Consider the following 21,538-nt stretch of genomic DNA (forward strand, 5'->3'; position numbering starts at 1 on the left):
AAATTTATGCTAGGAAGAACCTAAAAATAAAATATTATCCTGCTATGTAAATATATGGATAGTTTGTGTTTGAACACGTGGTCGTCAATGCCTGTTCCCGTTCATGTCATAAAATAGAGGAGAACTGAAGTGTGGCACCCTTTGTACAAGGAGCAGATGAGTAGAGTAGGACTCTTTGGGCAAGCAAGTGGGGTCATTGGGCTGGGAACATCATGAACACAGCTGTGTGGCAGAAAAGGGATCAGCATCGAGTGATTTCTGTTCACTGCCCTTCTGTACAAGAATTAATTGTGTTAAAGTAACAAATAGCTGGTACAGATCCATGGAGTAGGAGCTTACTCACAGAGGCCATGGCTGAGCAGTAGATCTCTTTGTGTAGGGGTTGTTGAATTATAAATCTGAGAAATGGCTGATTGAATTTATAGAAGAAAGTCCATTGAGGGCCCCTGATTCAAGAAGTCAGAACTGTAATTTCTTTGGAGTTGGAAGATTATCTTAGGAAGAAGCATTGTGTGCTTACCATTGTACAGATCCTTAGGGACTTATCTAGTGCTGGTTTCTGAACACAGAGTACTGGGCTTTGTGGACATTTTCCCTGGTGTGGCTAATTTTAAGCTTTTATGGAGAATTTTTAGCTAAATTACCTCTGGCTCTCTAAGCAAAGTAATTTGCTGCATTTCTTAAACCCTATCAGTGGATCTGTGAAAAAATCTTTGCCCAGGAGAAGGGAGAGAGCTGATGTTACTGCTCTTGTAGAGTTGTGCTCTTAAGGCAGAAATTGGAGAGGCTGTGGTAGTTTTGGGCATGTAGTAAAGGAAAGGAAAATTATATAATGTCAGTAATTTTTGCAGAGCAATGAGTGCAATGGCAATTTTTTGGAATGTGTAGCATATCTGCTTTGCCTGAATAGTAATGGTGGAGGTGGCTAGGTTGCTGTTCTTTCTGATTTGCTGGGAAAGTTTTCTCTTGGCGTGAATGATACAGAGGCAAAATGAGCCAGGTTATTAGAATTCAAAGGTCTTTGGTAGCTGGCTTCCTCCTCTCCCCTACACATCTAATGGCAAATACCAGAGTATATGAGCCCTTCTTGCCCATTGCCAAGACTTCATGCAAATTGAAAATGTCACCTCTTTCACATCTAAAGTCTCCAGAATGGCCTTTTCAGTAAGTTTCGGTGGGCTCAACTGTTTCAAATGATGCACTGGTTTAATAGAAGGGAACTTCCACATTTTGGAAAGGGTAAAATAAATGTTTGTTTCTTGTTTGTGCTTCGCTAAATATTCAGTTTAGCCCTGAATGTTGCATTTGACTTAATAGAAATAAAAGCGAGAATAAGGCACAACAAGCTGAAGAAAAACCACAGCTCATGTGTGTCTCAGCTCATGTGTGCTATGTGGTCTGAAGGACTTGGAAGGAATGTAAGTTGAGTGCCATCTTTCTGTGCTTAAGGTCTGCTTGGCTGCCTGTAAAAATTTTAAGGGAAGTCACATGTCAGAGTTGCAATATAAATCCAAATGAAACAATCTTTAAAACAAGTCAACATAAAGGATACAAAAGTCAAAATGAAGCCAAATGTGTATCCCTCGAAAAGTAAGAAATAGTGGGTATTTGGATGAGGATTTTATTAGGAGTTTAGCATCAAGGTTTCACTTGCTACAGTTGGACATAAAACTTGCTGTTGGATAAGATCTCCAGGTTTTATCATTTATGTCTTAACATCTCATGAAGATGCAGCCCAAGATTGACACTCATGGGAAATTTATCAAGTAATTGTGGTGTGTGGGTACTGGTACTTTTGGCTGTTTGATATATTGCCTTATTTTGTAGTGGCATATATGTGATCTTGCTTGCAGAGGCATTCCAGTTTGAGCGGGTTGGAAGTGCTGCCAGGAATTCTTCGGATGTGGAAATCGCATGCGCGTTCTTTCAAATAATCCTTAGTGGTAGCTCTGAGCATCACTGAAAGGCAGGAAGCTTGCTGCTCCCCTCTTCCTTTTCCTCTGCAAAGGTTAAAACAACTGTGAACATATAGAGAGTGAATATGAGCCAGTGGCTGGAGCAGAACAGGTTGGAAGTAAGAGCTTTCTGGTTTCCAAAGCTGTTCCCCACCTATGTTGTTACAGAGTTTACATTCTATTAAAATTATTAGCTTTCTTCTGTAAGATGTAGCATATGGAGAATTGAAGGATTTAAGAGTATGGTTAGTCGTCCTCTTTCTATATGGAAGCCATAAAATCAAAAGTAGTCTTCGGGTAGAAGAGTTTCGTTAAGAGAATTGATATTTGAGACAGGTAATTGTGTGACCAATAGATGCAGCCTGAGATTGGGAAGGATTTTCAAAAAACAAAAACAGAAACCAAAAGACGACTTGCTTCAGGTCATCAGCTAATGAACTGTAGAAACCTGGAAGAAATTCCATACTCAAATACAGTTTTGCCTTGTTGGCACTTGCTTTGTGGTATTACTTTGCTTTGAGGTATTTGGCATATCCTGCTGGATTAAGTGTCCCTGGTTATTGCTGGTTTTTGTGGCATGATAACTTCCATGCAGGTTTTTAATAGGCTGCCATTTCTGTCAGCAAGCTGCTCTCAGCTCTTGTAGTCAGCTGGGATTCTTACAATTTGAACCTTTAGAAGAAGAAAGTCACTTGCCAGCAGAAGAGTTATGGTGATTCTGGTGTTACTGCATTCCCTTGAATGTAAAACAATTCAGTGTGTTGCTGTTTGTTCTCTAATTCCAGGAAAGCCAATATTTTCAGTGGACATTCACCCAGATGGGACCAAGTTTGCAACAGGAGGACAAGGTAAATCTGTGTACTGATAGAAGGCAGAATTTTGGGTAATAATAATAATAATATTGTGCCTTCAGAGCACTTGAATTGGTTTGACCCTTATAAAAAGACATCACTTTTATCTCTAAGAAACAGATAATTATGTAAGCTATGAAAATGTATTGGGAAGTGCTGCTGGCCCTGCAGAAGGCAGGGTTACGTGTTCTGATGTCCTCATCCCCTTGGGTGTCATTGAGATAGTAGCTGCTATCAGTGATTGAGTTGTGGCCATATGGGCCAAATTTCCTTTTAATTTGAAGAGGAACTGGATGTGCAGTGGAGCTTTTTCAGTTGCTAAATAGTAGAGCTATTGGAACAGAAAAATCCAATTATATAAATAAAATAGCTTAAGAAATATATGCAAAAATATTATTTGGTTCACAATAGTGAGTGATTTTATGTTGGCTACAATAATTGTAATTTAGTATTTGAATATGTATCTTTTCTCTTTTAAAATACAATTTTATTGCAAATAGTTGTCCTTATAGTTGGTATAAGTTATGTACAGTATGACTTTTGTACAAGGCTGTATAAATTTATCTTTAATAGCTTCAAGAAAAATAAAGCACTTCTGAATTGGTCTAATTATATCAAAGCGACATCTGTATTCAGATGTTTCCAAAGTCCCCACTGCAGTAATGCCTACATTTTCACATCTGTTCTGGAACTGAGATTGGTTTGAAAAGCTTTTTTTGGATGCATTTAGAAGAGGGAGCTTTTTGGTCTCCTACAGGTCAGGATTCTGGCAAAGTTGTGATCTGGAATATGGCTCCTGTCCTGAAAGAGGAAGATGAAAAGAATGAAAATATCCCCAAGATGCTTTGTCAGATGGACAATCACTTAGGTAACAAAGTTGGTTGGTTGGGTTTTTTCATTGCTGACTATTGGTAGTTTGCCAAAGCTTAAGGCTTGCATGTCTGTAATTATAAAAAGAATGCCTGTCCAGTGGTGAAGAATCAGTAGAACACAGCAGAGTGGTCTCATACTTTGGCTGTATACTTTTCAAGATATTCAGCAGAAAATGCTGTTAAAATGTGAGGAAATGTGCAGAGGACTGTAGATACCTTTGGAAATCTCTTCCCTATCAGCTTTTGTCAGCTGTGGCCATAAAGTATTTGACAATGCACATTCTGAGAAACTGTAGAGCTCTGAAGGAATGGACAGAAGAAGTAAGTGTGAAAGATACATCATATGAAGTAAATTGGTTATAGTTATAAATTATTAAATGTATTACATTATAAATAATTGCATTTGGAATTAGTAGGGTCACCTGACAAGTTGTCCCTTCTTTTCTTCAAAATATACCTTTCCTTCTTTGCCCTCTTAATCCCACTTTATTTACCAGAATAAGTTTCCTTCATTAGAGGAATATTCATCGTTCTTCCTTCAAGCCTCTTTTGGTGAAGCTTTTTTAGATAAGGAATAAAGTTTTTTAAGTAAGAAATTCCTGAACTGCTACTGAAAGATAAGTACCAATTCATTTATCTAAAGCAGACAGAGTAACTGCTTTGAGTGGGAAAAGCCCACTTTAATCCTAAATGTCTCCTGACAAGTTTTGCTTATTAGTAATATAAATCCTGTCTGCAGTCCAGAACCGCTTATTCACATATTTCACCTTGCACACTTTCTTTTCTCCCTTTCAGCTTGTGTGAACTGTGTGCGATGGTCAAACAATGGCGTTTACTTGGCTTCGGGGGGAGATGACAAGCTGATTATGGTGTGGAAGCGAGCCGCGTAAGCATGTTTCTTCCTTCAGCTCTGCATTTCATTTCAAGGAGGTTACTCTGTGACATCTTAGTGCTTCCTCCCTGTGCTGCCCTTTGGTCAGCTCAGTGCTTCTTCTGGTGTGGAAGGAGCTGGAAGCTGGGACACCACAGTGGTGTTGGAGATGTGGCCTGCTGTCCTTTGGGCTGGAGGGTGTCTGCCTGGGCAGTCTCTCTCCTCTGGAGGAGCTGAGAAATTTTCTTCTGTCCTTGAATAAAACTTCCTGGTGAGATTTGAAGAGTCACCTTAAATGTCACCATTTTATGCTATCTATAGAAATTCTACATTTTATTGAAGCTAATTTTTTAATAATTGGAATTACTCTCTCTACAAAAATGCTTTTTTTTTCCTCCTTCTGTATCATAGGAATAGCTGACTATAAAATACAAATGTACTGTGCAGCTGATTTTCTTTTAAAAAAGTGAAGAGCTTGTGGTGGTTCTTCTTATAACTGTTTCTATTTTAATTAGGTACATTGGACCTAGCACTGTGTTTGGTTCTAGTAGCAAACTTACTAATGTTGAGCAGTGGAGGTGTGTGTCGATTCTCAGAAGCCATTCAGGGGGTAAGTTTCAAGGTATTGAGTGAACATAATTTGCATAATTTGGAAAAAAATTGCTTTTCAGCATCACGTTTTCTTGTTTGAAATATATATATTTGGTTGCAAGTCAGTAATTAATTTTAAGAGCAACAATGAAAATGAAAACCATATAATTTTTAATGAAATGCAATTTTCATACAAGTAAATTCTGGCAAGTATGGTATGTGGGAGAAAAATTAACAACTAAGAAACTTACATTTTGCTATTTTCTAGCTTAAAAGTGAATCTGAATAAAGGAAGCTAAACTGTGTCTTTAAATGTTCACACTAGCAGTGAATAATCTGATTGGCAAAAGACCATGTTTTTGCAAACCAAAGAATAGAAATGTTTTTCAGAAGAAAAATATCTAAAGAGCAGTGTAAAAATTGAATAAATAAATAATTTTAAATGCCTTTTGCATCTGCTGACATGAGCTGTGATTAAAATCAAGATTGAAATAATTCTGATCACTCCACATGAATTGGAGCAGAGTGCATTGTAATAGCTTCTGTTACTTTTTCATTCAAAACAAGACAAAGTTCTTTTTGCAGGCATCAGTGCTTCCTACAATCACTAAACATTGCATTCTTTCCCTTTTGGATTTTTTTTTGACCCCTGTTGAACATTGGAAGTTGGGGAGATTCACTCCCAATGAGTGTTGCTTGTTTATTCCACTTTAGTGAGGTGGTAATCATGTCTCAGTGATAGCAAAATATTGCTACAGAGAACACAATTCTTTGTAAAAGGACCTTTTGATTTTCTGCTTACCATCAATCTCTTAAATGGAAACTTCCTTTTCCCAAACAGATGTGATGGATGTAGCATGGTCTCCACATGATGCCTGGCTGGCATCCTGTAGTGTTGATAACACTGTTGTCATCTGGAATGCTGTCAAATTCCCAGGTGAGAGCTCTAAAGATGTGCCAGCATGTAAAGCTTTGTGACTAAGTCTTCCCTCCTCGGGTGTATTTCACTGACTCTTCAAATCTCTAGGAGGCATTGGGTTGTCTGTCTTCCAGGGTGACACATCTGCAGTCTGGCAGGTCGGTCCTTCTCTTCCAGGTTTGGATGGCAATGAGCAGGGGGTTCCACACTGCTGCAGACAGCAGCTGCATTCAGGTTGTGCTGCTGATTTTACATGAAAGTCATGATTGCATGTGTTTGTTTACATGCCATTTATTTTAAGCTGGCTTCCACTACTGATACCAGAGTTTTTAGGCTTTGAAGCTGATTGTGCACCCTCTCAGCCTCTCCTCCCACAGGCTGATAAGCGAGAGTGTGACTGAAAGTAGGTTACCAGGTCTGCCAGCCTTGTGTGTCTGTTGAGTCACAACTTTGACTTGGTTCACACTTGCTGCACAAAACTGGATTAGTTGTGATAATCTTTGGGTGTGGAGGAAAGGGTGAATGTTTAACTGGAATTCCAGTTCAAGTGCTGCTTTCCACAGTTTCAGAGTGCTACTCTGAAGCGCTGGGACTCTGCTGCTCTGACCTGTCTTCTAAAGAGGTTTGCACCTCTTATTCCGGCCAGAATTCTCCTGACCTTTTCTTTTATAACAGCTTTTTCTTAAGTACAGGTTGTTTCTACACTAAAGGAGGTTATACTTAATACACTGTTGCAAAAAGATGTTGTAAATTTTCTCAACACTCTACCCTGAAGGAGATAGCGGTAACTACTCTCTATTCTCACTTTTTGTGTGCACAGAAATTCTTGCCACTTTGAAGGGGCATTCTGGCTTGGTGAAAGGGCTGACCTGGGATCCTGTTGGAAAATACATTGCCTCTCAGGCTGATGATCGAAGTTTAAAGGTGTGGCGGACCATGGACTGGCAGCTGGAAACCAGCATCACAAAACCCTTTGATGAGGTACTTCAGAATCAGTGTGACTGTTCAAAGTGAATTCCCTTAGAATGAATGAAAACTGGAAGAGTAACTCTTGATTCTGCACAAACATGAATTAATTGAACAGTACTGAATCAAATAAAGCTCTCAGATAGCAGCTACAAAAGAGGGACAAAAAATAATTACTTTCTCATAAAAACATGGCTGACTAGAGACTCTTACTGTCATTTGTTATTGTGGATACCAAAAGTTTGCATGGGTTATGTAAACAATTAAGTAAACTTCTGAAAATGTAGTGGTTATTCTGGGGAAGTGTTTGCACACTGATCACAATAGTCTGACATTCTTCCCTATGCATCTTCTATTGGCCACTATCAGAAATGAGGTAAGTACTCAGGAGGGATCTTTGGTCTGGCATCTTGGGGCTGTTAGGTGATGACTTTGATGAAGAGATCGAGTTCCTGGGGACAGAAGCTGGTACTTGGTGAGTGGAGTGTTCTGCAGTGATCTGAGGGTATTATGATTAGTGCAGGTGCTCTGTGTAATAGACCTTGTCTGCTTAAACTCAGGTGGGAGCTGGTGTGGCAAGCTGAAGTCTCATCATTAGTGGTTGCTGTGTTGCAGCCCTGTTATTAACGAGGACTGTGATAAATAATGAGGAAACAGTATCCAAAAAGATGTAACATTTGTCTTTCCTTTAGAAAAGTTCTCGGAGTTCCTTTCCCCCACTTTTGATAGGGTTTCTTGAGTTACACTACATAACCTGTGTAAACATGGCCAAATGCTGAGAATTGTGTGTGAGGTCATTCTTTTGTATTCTCAGGATACTTTGTAATCATATTCCCTAGATCTGAAATTTAAATAGTTTGTTTTACAACCCCTTTGTTTGCCAGACACTTTTAAAGCTCTGGTATGTTTCTTTTTTTTGTCAGTGTGGAGGGACAACTCATGTGTTGCGCCTTAGCTGGTCACCTGATGGTCACTATCTTGTTTCTGCTCATGCCATGAATAATTCTGGACCCACTGCTCAGATCATTGAGAGGGATGGATGGAAAACCAACATGGATTTTGTAGGGCACCGGAAGGCAGTTACAGTAGTGGTGAGTGAGTGATAGTAATTTATCCCTGAAGTTAAAACCTGTTGCTTTTTGATAATTTTACGTATAAATGGGACAAGAGGTGAAGATGGGTGTCAAGATTAGTAAAGCAAATGCATGGTGGTGATTTAAAAATGTCAGCTTTACATGTTGGAAGCAATCAGGTGGCTGTTGTGATAAGAGAACTGGATGTAGATGAACGAGACAAAGGGGAATACAGAAGCATGTTAGGAATGTCAAACATCAGCTTTGTAGGCTGTTCAGTGACTTGATTAAAATGATTTAGGTTTCTAGTGGGTTTCTGATCCCTAGTAAAATTAATATTGTTTGTCTTTCCTGTGAAGGCATTCAGCAAACCCCTTAAGAAAGCCTCTGCAGCTTTTGTCAGTGCTCTTATAGAGTCTGGTTCAGGACTTTACTTCTATGAAATGTTCTTTCACTCTTAAGTGGAAAATTTACTTATAAAGCAGATCTTCTGCTGAAATGTAATTACTGTGATAAAATTTGGGAATCTTATTTGTTCAGAAATTCAATCCAAAAATCTTCAAAAAGAAACAAAAGAATGGGAGCTCCACCAAGTCAAGTTGTCCCTACTGCTGTTGTGCTGTCGGTAGCAAAGATCGATCTCTTTCTGTCTGGGTAAGTGGCTTCTTTGCTGCCTTTGAACTAACGTGGTCATTGGATAACTTGGGGGTTTAGCACAAGGGTCACATGTTCAGCATTAGGTCTTATATTTAGCTTCATGTTTAAGGGTTTTTTTTGTCTCTGTTGTTAAAGGTTTAGCTGGGTACTAAGGAAGTGGATTGGTGTTAGTTCATTTCTCTAAAGGCAAGAGCAGTTAGAAGCCAGTGGCAGAGTGTGCCCTGCTAAGGAGGAGCAGCTGTTAGTGGATTAAACATTTTACCTCAGTTAATAAATGCAACCTTATTTTCTTCCTTTTACTTGTCTTCTGTTTTTGTAAAGGAAAGGGATGTGAAAGTGAATGAGCTTTTTAAGTATTCTTTCAAGTTTTTGATATCTAGTTTGGGTTTTACATTAAAATCTACACTAAAATTTGTATTCTGGCTAAGAGAAGTGTAGCTTTTTCACATTTTTAAATGCAACTGGGAAATACAGGGTATCAGTTTAACTGATTTGTAAAGCTTTGTAATGAGAACTTGTGCCAAACTGCAATCTACTATTTATAGCTTCCAGTGTGATATTTATCCATCAATCTCTGGATGCATAACTAAGTCTGTTTCTGGTAATGGCTGCCAGTGCATACCTGTATCAAAGTATCACTCAGTATATTTTACTTTCTATTTATATTGTGAAGATTTCATTTGGAGTGGCTGTTGAGGTTACAGAAGGTAGTACAGAGATGCAGTTATAGGCTGTCTTTGCCCTTATACCCATATGTAGAGCACAGAAGCATAAATAACTACTGAAGATGGCAGTGACATTGCATCTGTGAACCTGTGAGCATAAAACTTCCTTGACCATATCAACTTGTGCTTCATTTCAGCTGTGCTGTACACTTAGAGATGTTGAGTCCATTGGTTTGACATTAAAGAGCTTAGAATGTCTAATTTAGAGCAAGTTATTGGAGTTTTCATATTCAGTTCTTTATTACTAAGCTGGTTCTTAAGTGCAGAGGAATCCTCTTTAAGAGTGATTGTGAGTCAAATTCCCTTTGCTCTTGATAGGTTTCACTTTCTCAGACAAGTAGTCTGAGTGAGGACATGGAAACCTAATCTGTTTTCTGTCTTCTTGTGCTGGCAGTTTGCAGCATCCTTATCTCAGTACAGCTTAGAACAGAAGCTGTCTTTTGCATCTGTGGAATTGCTTTTGGAGTGGCAGAGAGTGTTTTATGACTGTGGTGTAAAGGGAAAGTTGATTAAGAAATTCAGTCTGTGTTTCAGAAAGGATAATTGAATGTCAGCTGTTCTTCTCCAGTGGTTTTCTGTCCCAGCAGTGGAACAGGTGACTTGGTGCTTCAGATGCACCACCAGGCATGCAGCTGTTACCTGCCCAGACCTTGTTTGGTGCATATTGGGAGGTTCTGGGAGAGTATTAATGTGTTACTATCTGTGGTAGTGTAGAACTTCTACATTTCTTAGTGTTCTTTCTTCTTTTCTTAAGCTTACGTGTCTGAAGCGACCTTTAGTTGTCATACATGAGCTGTTTGACAAGTCAATCATGGACATCTCCTGGTAAGTTGATTTCTGCTGTTGTGGAAGCCAAAGCATTGTTATCAACTTTAGGTGTACTTATTAGCTGGAAATGCCTTAAAACAGTACAGACTGTGGTTGTTGGAACACGAGTAATTGGTTGCTGAAGGTTTTGTTTCTGCTGCAGCATCTTTGGTAGTAATAAGAGCAACTAGCACATGGTCACTTGAGATTATTAACTGAACCAAGAGTAATGTATTTAGAACAAGACACAGTAAAATATCTGTGGAATGAGTTTCTACTTGTGATTCTTTGACATAGGTTGTCTTAATTCTAAGACTTCCTCACTTCTGAAATTCTCCCTTAACAGTTGCAACAATCTCTTGGTGGGTTTATACTGTGATTTTAAAGCTTACAACTGTGTAACTTCCAGGTTTCTATGTGTCATGTGGATTTTGCCATGAAGCTCAGTGAACCACAATAAAAAACTTTCGAAACCAAAACATTTTTCTTTCATTAACAGATTAAGGCTAGAAAGCCAGAAAGTGGGATATTTCATGAGAAGTGCTGCTATTGTTATAGTGCAATAGCTTTGAATAGTTTAGTTTTCCTGTAGTGTTTTTTATTTCTCCATCTGCAATTTGCACATTTTTCATGGCATGAAGTCATTGGGAGTAATAGCTGGTTAACATTTTGCAGTTTCTGAGGAAATGGTTTTGTGGGGTATTTGAGAGACAAAGGATCATCAGGCAGCTTGTTATTTTATATCCTGTTTACAAATTGAAACGGATGGATGGATAAAACGTCAATACTATGGAGTGTTCCCGGAAATGTGCTCCATTCTGAAAACAGACTGAGTAAATTCTGAGAAACCTGGTACTATTATATTGTTATATCTATATAATTTCTGTCTTAGAATTTTGGACTTGGATCCTTCAACATAATATCTGCAAGTGATTATGTTTTCATGGAACAATTGCTTGGATCCAGAGGTCAATAGGAGCTCAGCAATTTTCTTTGCTAAGCAAACAGAAAACTTTCAACATGATTTTACTGTTTTCTAACTTGGAGTACTGTTGGTGTACCTTGTTTCATGGTGCTGAGGCTGATTTCTCTGGATGTGATGCTGTCAGGGCACCAGCTGCCACAAAAATAGGGGCTTCCAAATGCCCATAGCTGTGGTACTTGTAATGGATTTTTAATAACTTGGTTAGGACTTGAGAGTTGTGCCAGCTTTCCTTTTCTCTTCCCTTCTGTGTAACAATTAATCTGTAAGCCACTGTGTCATTGTCTCTGTGAGCTCTGTACTTAAAAGTGTTTGGGGTAGAAGTCAAAATTCAAGTGTTTTTTCAAATGTGCAATAATAGGTTACATATGCAAGATTATAATTCTTTTAAGATAGATAACTTCTCCTCTCTCTTTTTGCTAAGAAAACCTGACCTCCAGAAGAGGGTAACTATGTATTTCCATGAATAAACACATGTGCAGTTTGCTTAAAAACCCAAATAATTGAATTGTAAAAAAGTCAAACCTGTGTTCTTGCCTAGTACCAAGATTTTTGGCTTGCTTGTCAGCTGAGGGCCCATTTCTTCACCCACTTCCATTAGCACAAAAGTTTTGCTCATCTATTGAAGGAAATGCATTTATAATTTTCCCTCACTGTTCATTGTGAACACTACTCGGGTTTACCCTTTCAGGAAAGTTTTCATGGTGCTGCTCATGCCATGGGCAGGTGTATTGTCCCAGTGCCACCATCCTTGTGTGGTCTGCAAAGGAGCATTGGCACAGGGACTCTGCTGCCTGTCATCCTGTCTCCTCACTGTCCCACTTCTTTGGTTCCATGAGTTATTGCTGTGATAATAAATCTTAAGCTGAGATTTTTATTGAACAATCCATCAGATTTTATTGAACAGTCCATCATCTTTGCATGAATGAAAGAGATTAAAAACAAAGTTGGATCTTTATTTCCCTCAGGACCCTTAATGGACTTGGTATCCTGGTGTGTTCCATGGATGGATCAGTGGCATTTTTGGACTTTTCCCAGGATGAACTTGGGGATCCACTCAGCGAGGAGGAAAAGGTACAGTAAGCACTCAGAGAACCTTTGATCATATTTCAGGGATGTATTGATTCAATTAAAATACTGGCCTGTTTATAGAAGTATGTAGTAACTGATTTCCATATTATAGAAAATGTGTTGCTCTTGTCTGCTTTACAAATCATTAAAAAAGAGTAGTCAAGAATTGAATGTGTGGTATTAGTTTCTGTTCTGGAAAGAAAGCATTTGGAAAACATCCAGTTGCTGACACATCATTATACATCTGAAACAATTATTTGGCCAAGGAAACAAGAAGTGAGTGCTTCAAAGCACTATAAAATTACTCTTTCACTTGCATATATGCAAGTCTTTTTAAACTCATTGCTCTTGGCTGTTTTACCTCTCATTGCTATTAGCAACTAGAGCTTTGAATTGAATTTATTTTACATATTGATGTAGTGTTAGTTGAAAACATAAGGAAAAAAATCTGGTGTATAAATGCTACAAGGGGCATTTTATGGATTTCATTAGATTTGTGTGATTCCCTTGTATTATAATCAGTGATGTCATGGTCACTCACATCTTCTATGCCCCCAGAGCAACATTCACCAGTCCACCTATGGCAAAAGCCTGGCAATCATGACTGAAGCTCAGTTGTCCACCACCATTATTGAGAATCCAGAGATGCTCAAGTACCAGCAGAGACAGCAGCAGCAGGGGGATCAGAAGAACGCCTCATTTCGGGAAGGCTCTGGGAATGCCACAGCTCCCAAAGTGGCAAGCATGGTTAACGGGGAGAGTCTGGAGGATATCAGAAAGGTAGGTGCTCTTGGGCACTGTCAAATACTGAGTCACTAAATACCAAACTCTTAGGAAGGAACCAGTTTCTGTGCCCTTACTTGTGTTGAATGGCCTTTCAGGCTGTGTATGGCCCAGCCGATCAACTTAGTGGGTCATTTACTGGGAATTGTTGAAAACTTAAATGCTTTTAAGCAGAAGTAAGGCTATGTGGAAACATTGGCTTGTGGCTATTTCTGTGATAGGTACAAAATTCTTGGTGTACAGAAAGGAAATCAAGAGTAACTAATGACAGAGAAGCTGTTGAACTGTGTTTCAGTTTCTCAGTTACAGAGGTTGAAAGCATTATTTAATTCTGTCCTAAATATAGAACACAAATTTTAATTAAAAGATTTGATATGCATAGTGTTTTAGACTTGATTCTAAAGTGGAGGGCAGATTACATTCTCCACAAATGCCTTTTCTACAGATGGATAGATTGAAAATCAGAAAATTCTGTTTATGGGAAAGTCTTTCCTAACAGATTTTCAATTGAGGCACCTCTTCTAATGTATCTGTTTTTGTCAGTTTAGAAAAAAAAATTAAAATAGCACTTCCCATTTATTAGAAATGAAGATAAAATGTATTTCCCAACAGAATCTCTTAAAAAAACAAGTTGAAACGAGAACAGCAGATGGTCGGAGAAGGATCACACCTCTCTGCATAGCTCAACTGGACACTGGGTATGTTTGGAAGTAATCTATAAAATCCTTCTTTACTTTCTTATCTTTTTTTTCCCATTTTTTTTCCTGCTTGCCATTCCATCTTAGGGCATTGTAAATCACTTACTGGAAATAAGTGTGTATTCTTATGAAATGCAGTTTCAACCAGTGTTCTTTGGCCATAAGATCTCACTTTTAATAATCAGGCTAATTCTCATTATTTGCTGTTATAGATGATCAATGCTATAATGTATTGTTGACTCATATCTATATTAGTACCAGCTTTAATATCCTTTAGACATGAGAAATTACTCTGGAAACTGCTGGGGATTTATTTAGGTGTATATGAGTATCCACGTGTGGAAAAAGGAAGAATGGAATAAATATTTTAACTAAAATTGCTATTTTTGAATTATCTTTAAAGTGGTTTTGAGAAATGTATTTGTTGTTTGTCTTTTTGTTTAGGGATTTTTCTACAGCATTTTTCAATAGCATCCCAATATCTGGAACTCTGTCTGGCTCAATGATGTCTTCTCAAAGTAACCAGCAGCTCATGTCACTAGATTCTAACGCAGCAAATTCCCTTAATAATTCAAAGCCTTCTGTAGAGCCAACAGCAGCCAGTATAAAACCAACAGATGATGCAGCCAATAAAGATGGGTCAGTATTTGCTCTTTTGTTTTTCACTCACATGAGTCTGTTTAGTTTTTAATTCTTGTTTAAAATTTTATAATGAAGAAATTATTAAAGTGGTTTCCTTGCTGAAAAACCCCAGGAATCTAACCTTCCTGAAAACATGGAGATTTCTTTAGTGTTTGGTTACTTTAAATATTGATAAATCTGGAATGAATAAATCCATGTGCATAGTTCTGGCAGTGAACTTCAGTGCAATGAAGCACACAGCTGATTGCTAATGCTTTAACAAAACTTGTTTTTGGGTTGGTGGGTTGCTATTAGTAAACAATAGAAGGTGTTTCAGTAGTGTAAGTAATAAAACCTACTTTACATCAAATTCTGACCTGTTTCCTCTCTTCAGACATGGTGATCCTTCTTTCCTGTGTAACAACCCCATCAGAGCACAGTGACATTGGCTTGTCAGTGCACATGTGCTGATGGGCCAGTGTGTCTTTCAAATGAATTACAGAACAACTGAATTTTACTTGTTTTTCCTTCAGTCGTAGCACTGAACTGATTTCTCAGTGTGTTTTTATAGCATTTGTAGCATCATAGTGTCATTGAAACCTCTACTTCTCCATCACATTTGGTTGAAATTGGCCACAGATTAAAAAATGAGTAGGTGGACTATGAGAAATGATTGACAGATAAAACTATTAAGTATCTTTTTCTTTGTAAATGGTACTTCTAGCAGCTTTTTAGTACAAGCATCATTTATTTTAGAGCCATTCATTCTCTGAATTAATTCTCTGAATTAATTGAAAAATCTCTTAAAGTAAACAGCTATTGAAATAATAGATCCCTGGAATGCTTTAGTGTGGGGAAAACACATTCCTTTGCCCTAAATTTGTGCTTGGAAAGGCCTAATAATCAGGTTGGATTTTTCAGCAACAAAATCTAAACCTGGCATGAATTGTTTCATCCCAAATTGTTTGATTGATAAACAGTGAAATATAATATTGTAACCAGAACAAGGGGTAAAAGCAGGAACCCCTGTGATCATTTTAAAAAGTGATCCTTTCCCAATGTGTACCAGCTGAAAGTATAATTTCCTTCCTGAATTTAAAATACACAGTAAATGAATTAGGGTATTTTAATCCAGACATGTGGCCACACGAATCTCTGAGGTGTACCATAGCTTTTCAGAGTAAGCAAAGCTTGTAAAACACTGATGCATGAAATAGTGGAAAAATAATACTATAATTGATTATATATCTGAGTGAAAGGTTTTCTAGCCACTACCATGAATGCTAGTTGTTATGAGCAATGCAGCTTACCAGTACTAAATTTTTCAGTCCTTATTTTGCTGTCTATTTTCTTGACAGTGTAAATGCTACCTCTGCCTCAGCTGCTCCTTCTGCATCATCTTCTTCTGTGTTGACAACTCCATCCAAGATTGAGCCTATGAAAGCTTTTGATTCTCGATTCACAGAACGATCCAAAGCCACCTCAGGGACTGCTGTTGTATCAAACACAAATCAGACTGTTGTGGACAGGTAAGACACAGCCTGGGGAGGGAGGGAGGTAATAACATGGAGTTGAAACTCTAATTCTCTGCGGCGTAGATGTCACACTGCTGACACTCTAGAAGTTGTCTTGGGTTTCTTCCACTATTGGAAGGAAGGGGGCAGCTACAAATAGGTAAATTCTGTGCTGCTGTTACCCTTTGTACATTTGTCCCTGGCATTTTGGTATCACACAGATTCTCCGAGATATTCCAAGTTAAAACTAGTGTTGTAAGAGGTTGTGTGTGCACATGCCTGTGTCACTGAGTGCAGCTGGACTCCTTAGAAGACAAAACCAGCCAAAAATAGCCTGCCTGCATCTCTGTACAAGAGAGATTTACTTCAAGATGAATTGCCATACATGTCAGAAGATGACCTCTCATCATCATAGCTGCAGTTATATTTCAGCTTTATATGCCTTGAAGGCATGCAGAGAAGATTCTCTGATTCTAAAGGGTTTTGGCTCTGGATCCATGTGATTAAAAAAAAAAAGAAAACATTTTGTGACATAGTGTTATGGCATAAATATTCCTGTTTCACCAAAACAAATGATAAAAAGAATAACAATCTGAGAAAAAAGTATGTAGTTTCCTAGTTATTATCAGTAAAACCTGTTTTTAAGCATCAATATTTTTATGTCAAAGATCTTAACCATGTGATGCAGAAGCAAGATGTATTAAATTACTTTGATAATTGCTTCTAACGTGTCGTTGAGATATGGATAAAGGTGTATTGTTTGGCATAATTCAGATGCCAGAGAAAAAAGGTTTGGATTATGCAGGGTATTTCTCTGAAGCCAAGTAGTTAAGGAATAAGTGGCAAAACAGTGTGAGTTAATAACCAGCTATTGGAGGCAAGGGGAAGAGTATGATTAAGTGACCTATTTTAGGGTATAATGGTTAACAAGAGAGTTCACAGGGATTGTACTTTGTATTGGCTACATTAGATTTAGCTCTGTAGGGACATGGACCTGTTGGAGCAAGTCCAGAGGAGGCCACAAAGGTAATGAGAGGGCTGGAGCACCTCTGGTGGGAAGACAGGCTGGGAGAGCTGGGGCTGCACAACCTGGGGAAGAGAAGGCTCCAGGGTGACCTTATTGCAACCTTCCAGGGCCTAAAGGGGCTGCAAAAGAACTGGAGAGGGACTTTTCACAGGGGCATGTAGTGACAGGACAAGGGAGAATGGCTTCAGACTGAGTATCTCATCCAGGTTTGGATGAGATATTAGTAAAATATCCCTGATTGTGAGGGTGATAGACACTGGAACAGGTTGCCCAGAGATAATGTTGATGTCTCATCCCTGGAAGTGTTCAAGGCCAGGTGGGATGGGGCTTGGAGCAACCTGGACTGGTGGAAGGTGTCCCTGTCCATGGCATGGGATTGGAATCAGATGGTCTTTAAGGTGTCTTCCAACTCCAAGCATTCTGTGATTCCATAGTTATGTTTCCTGGAATGGAAGCTGGAGCAGTGAAGTCATGTGTATGGTTTGCAGATACACATTTTGCAGTAGTCAGAACTGAACAGAACAGCTTCTGGGGGTAGACAACAGAATGAAGTTCTGCGTGAGTAAGCAGAAAGTCTCATGTCCACTGAAGGGGAAAAGATGAACTACTCTTGCATCTTAGAGTGCTGAATTATGTGTATCAGCTCAGGGAAAGAGCTGATGGTAATTGGAACTGAATGCTAAAATAAAGTTGCTATTTCCAGCTTTATCCCATGGCTAACTGCTGGTTTGATTAAATTTTTTTAAAGGGGTGAATATGTCTGATTGGTTTACATCTATATTGCACATTGTACTTTTGGAAAGGGTTTGTCATACTTCTTCAGCTTCCTTCTCCTGCCTTGGTGTGCTTTGAAAGACATTCAAAGAGGGCTAAGAAATGTCATCTTATCTGCAAGAAGGCAATGTGTAGGATATATGGCAACTTTTGGAATCAGCTTTTTTTTTTACAGACTTTTTTTTTACAGACTGAAGGATCAGAATTTAATTAAAGACAATAAGCCCAAGGATATTCTGGAGAGCAGCAGCGACAGTGAAGAGAAGATTCCAGCTGTTAAACCACTCAGTGTACCCAAACGGAAACTGGAACTTGAGGGGGAAACAGTAGAAAAGAAGAAAAAAGGAAGGCCTCGGAAAGATTCCAGACTTGTACCAGTAACTTTAACTGTTCAGGTGAAATATATAACATTCTTTGTGGCTTTCAAAGTTCATTTAATAAAGTCAGTCTTGTGTTGACTTGTTCTGTTAACTAAGGGAAACACAAGTAGTGTCAGTCCCTCAGAATTTTTAGCCATCCCTCTTCCATGCCTTTAAATTTACTGGTTTTAGAATTTAAGCTTAGAAAAAGCAGGTGTCCATGGTGTGGTAAATGTGTTTATCTTTTATATACATATGTAGCTACTTACTAAAGGTCCCAGCATGCTAAGTAATGCTAGCCTGCCAAAGACTGTATAGAATAAAATGAATTGCCAACAGTTTTTGGTGGTGTATGATGGAGAGTGGTCCAAGAACAAGAAAGTGACTTAGATATGGTGATTTAAATGGTTATAAATTTCCTCAGAACCCTAAAATAGTTGCATTCGAGTTTCCATCATTTTCAGGCATATAGACAGCTGTGTTTTCAGTATCTAGAGCTTAGATTTTCCATGTAATAAACCAGAATTTTCATGAATTAGTTGCAACTGAAAATAGGAGCGTTTTCAAAAAAAAAAAGACTGCTTCAAGTTTTTTGTTTTTCTTTGATTCTTAGAAGCTATATTAAAAAACTTGTATTCATACAACTAATTGGAACAAGACTAATATTTGCAATTGGCATTATTTGGAATTTTAAGAAAATTCTTTTTCAAATCAAGCTATTTGGTAGAATATATTTGGTTTTCACTTTTTTAAATTAGAAAATGTAACTATTTCTGCCATTTTTTTCCAGTCCCCAGCTACACTGGCCTCTGAGAAGGATGCTGCTTGCATCTCTGCACCAGCATTAGCACTTAAACTGCCAACCCCAATCCCACAGAAATCGTTTACTTTGCAAGTAAGTGGACCATAAGGAAAAAAACTTAATCCTTTAAAAACAAACACAAAAATCCTGCTTTCTTTTAAATATCCTAAGGTTATTCATGAGTTAACGTTTGAATGCATGTATTTGTTCAAGCAAGCAAGATGGTAATGCTTTAGCTTCTAAGAATATGTCTTTATGAGCAAAGATAATAGCAAATCAGCTGAAAATAGGACACCTCTGACCCAGCTAAACTCCAAAGAGGAGTGAGTACTTCTGGTTCATCAGTCCCTCCCCCTGGTTAGCCAAAGTGTGTGCTGGAGATAAGAGTCTGGGGGGTTGGCTGCTGCAGTGGTGTTGGGAGTACACCACTGAGGAATAGAACCAGGGCTTTTCTGAGAGCTCTCTGGAGGTGCTCTGCATCTGAACAGGCTGGCAGATAGTAATGCTTTAGGTATTTATGAAACAGTTTTTAGGTGTGTTCAGGCTGTGGTAGGCTGGTTCCAATTGCAAGACTGTGGGGAGACTGGGCACATACAGACTTGATCTGGTGCCCATAATTAGGAAGCAGAGACAGACTAGCACAGCCTTTCCTTGTGATTGTGCTTCAAATACAAAGAAATTATTTGTGTTTTAGGCAAGGCTGATTTTCAGAGGTCTGCTTCTTTTGAAGTGCCACGGTATATTTTGAACCCACATTAAACAGAGAATGCCATACTTAAATCTGTTCTTAAAGACAGCATTGTTTTGGTCCTAATAGTAGTTGCTGCTTTTTTGAGTAGTTTTTTTCCTCTTGCAAAAATTATTTTATTTTTTCTATTTCAGATAAGTTCAGATCCATCAATGTACCTTGAAGTGGAGAATGAAATGACCACAGTGGGGGGCTCAAAGCTGAGCAGGTTAAAGTGTAATCGAGAAGGAAAGGAATGGGAGACAGTCCTCACCAGTCGAATCCTCGCTGCAGCAGGAAGCTGGTAAGAGAGCATCTTTTGGAGGAAGGAGGTCCTGAAGGCCAGAAGACATTTTTAGGTGTACAAAAGTACAGTTTACAGTTATTTTTCGTAATAAATATTTATGGGGAAAAGTGTGCACCACTCTTAGTCTTAGGTTTTGCTTCAAGAATTAACTCTATGCGGTCTTAAAACATCACAATTCTCATTAGCCAGTTACAACTATTTTCCTGTATTTTTACATTTCTCCTTTAAATTTCTTCATTAAAGTTGACTAAATCGTAAGTGACAGGTTTTCAAGTGCTAACTGCTAAAGAATGAAAAATTTGAAGTGGCATATTTGGTCATGTCAAAGTATTTTCCTGAGTCTTTTGCTATTTTTTCTCTTAATTTTTCTCAATTTTGTCTAGTTCCAACTTTAGAGTTTTAACTGAAAGTCTATTTCTGAGCCCTGTCTAGGTATGAAAAAGAAGCAGCAGATTTTAAAGCTAAATACAAGGACACCCTTGAGGGAGAGGTGGTGTATAACCAAAAGCTTTACTGATATTTCCAGCTATGTCCCTTGGTCTGCTTAGTTTATGACTTCTCTTGGTATTGAAAATTTTCTCTTAAAGCTGCAATAATTATTTTTTAGGGAATTTACCTGAGTTGTATGATAGCTTAAGAATTCAGCCTGTTTTTATGCTACTTGCATTTGTCAACACGCAAATGTTTCTTGTTTATTTGATGTTTTTTTTTTTTTCCAGTGAGATAGTAACTGTGGCCTGTGAGAAACGAACACTGTCAGTATTTTCAGCTTGTGGTCGTCGCCTTCTTCCTCCTATAATATTGAATACACCCATTTCCACCCTGCATTGCACAGGTTCCTGCATCATGGCTCTCACCACTGCTGCTACGCTCTCTGTTTGGTAAGGGCCACGTTGCCTGCAGCAGCTGGCTCAGGCCATGGTCATAGGTACCTTCAGTTGTGTCACTGCACTGCTGTTGAGACAGGAGCTTAAACCACATCAGGTCTGAACACGAGTCCACTTTTGAATAGAATATGCAGAGTTAACTGGGCAGGACTGGTTCATTTTCAGCAAAATCCTGTTTGTGTTCTGACAGTCCAGAATATTGAACTTCATTCTAGAATGAAGATGAAGAATCAGCTGAAAGTCACTAGTTAAAATGCTTGTGATGCATGTGGAATGGAATGAGGGGGTGGGAAAGAAAAGTACAGATACATCCATCTTCCATCACACTCATCCAATGAAGCACACGAGTTTCAGAGTTAAAGTACTCCAGCCATTTTCAAGATGCCAAGATAAAAACACTGGTAACTCGTTTGCAGTTGTTGAATTCAGTCTAATGTCTCAGGCAAGTCAGGGCTCCTGAAGGAGTTATTTAGATCCTCACTGTTTGCTTTGTTGTAATGAGGTTTCCTGATAAAGAGCTATAAAAATTGTTCTCTGCTATTAACTTCTGTCTCGCCATAAGGGGTTTGAGTTTGCCAAAATAATTTTGTCAAAGCAATGAAGAAAATGTCAAAACAAAAAAGCCCTAAACAAGCTCCCCAACCCCTGACTTTGTCATGAATAGTGAAGAAGTGCATTTATTAAAAGATTTTGGAGTTT

The 21,538-nt window shown here is 38.4% G+C and overlaps 1 protein-coding gene across 5 annotated transcripts in view; it reads left to right on the top strand.

Annotated features, from left to right (window-relative positions):
• The window catches only part of HIRA (histone cell cycle regulator), a 32,070-nt gene that overhangs the window by 4,261 nt on the left and 6,271 nt on the right, over positions 1-21,538 (top strand). For 2 of the 5 annotated variants that reach the window (XM_068208839.1, XM_068208841.1), the window contains exons 2-19: positions 2,741-2,803; positions 3,564-3,674; positions 4,474-4,564; positions 5,065-5,159; positions 5,982-6,077; positions 6,880-7,040; positions 7,949-8,116; positions 8,639-8,752; positions 10,235-10,305; positions 12,238-12,343; positions 12,899-13,120; positions 13,736-13,821; positions 14,266-14,460; positions 15,801-15,971; positions 17,933-18,152; positions 18,907-19,011; positions 19,801-19,949; positions 20,672-20,833. In XM_068208839.1, the coding sequence (XP_068064940.1) occupies positions 2,741-2,803; positions 3,564-3,674; positions 4,474-4,564; positions 5,065-5,159; positions 5,982-6,077; positions 6,880-7,040; positions 7,949-8,116; positions 8,639-8,752; positions 10,235-10,305; positions 12,238-12,343; positions 12,899-13,120; positions 13,736-13,821; positions 14,266-14,460; positions 15,801-15,971; positions 17,933-18,152; positions 18,907-19,011; positions 19,801-19,949; positions 20,672-20,833 (2,386 nt within the window). The remainder of the gene's footprint in view (positions 1-2,740; positions 2,804-3,563; positions 3,675-4,473; positions 4,565-5,064; positions 5,160-5,981; positions 6,078-6,879; positions 7,041-7,948; positions 8,117-8,638; positions 8,753-10,234; positions 10,306-12,237; positions 12,344-12,898; positions 13,121-13,735; positions 13,822-14,265; positions 14,461-15,800; positions 15,972-17,932; positions 18,153-18,906; positions 19,012-19,800; positions 19,950-20,671; positions 20,834-21,538) is intronic. The other 3 variants (XM_068208840.1, XM_068208842.1, XM_068208843.1) reach the window with 2 other exon arrangements.

Source organism: Anomalospiza imberbis, chromosome 18 (genome assembly GCF_031753505.1).
Source record: "Anomalospiza imberbis isolate Cuckoo-Finch-1a 21T00152 chromosome 18, ASM3175350v1, whole genome shotgun sequence".
Taxonomy (NCBI): Eukaryota; Metazoa; Chordata; class Aves; order Passeriformes; family Viduidae; genus Anomalospiza; species Anomalospiza imberbis.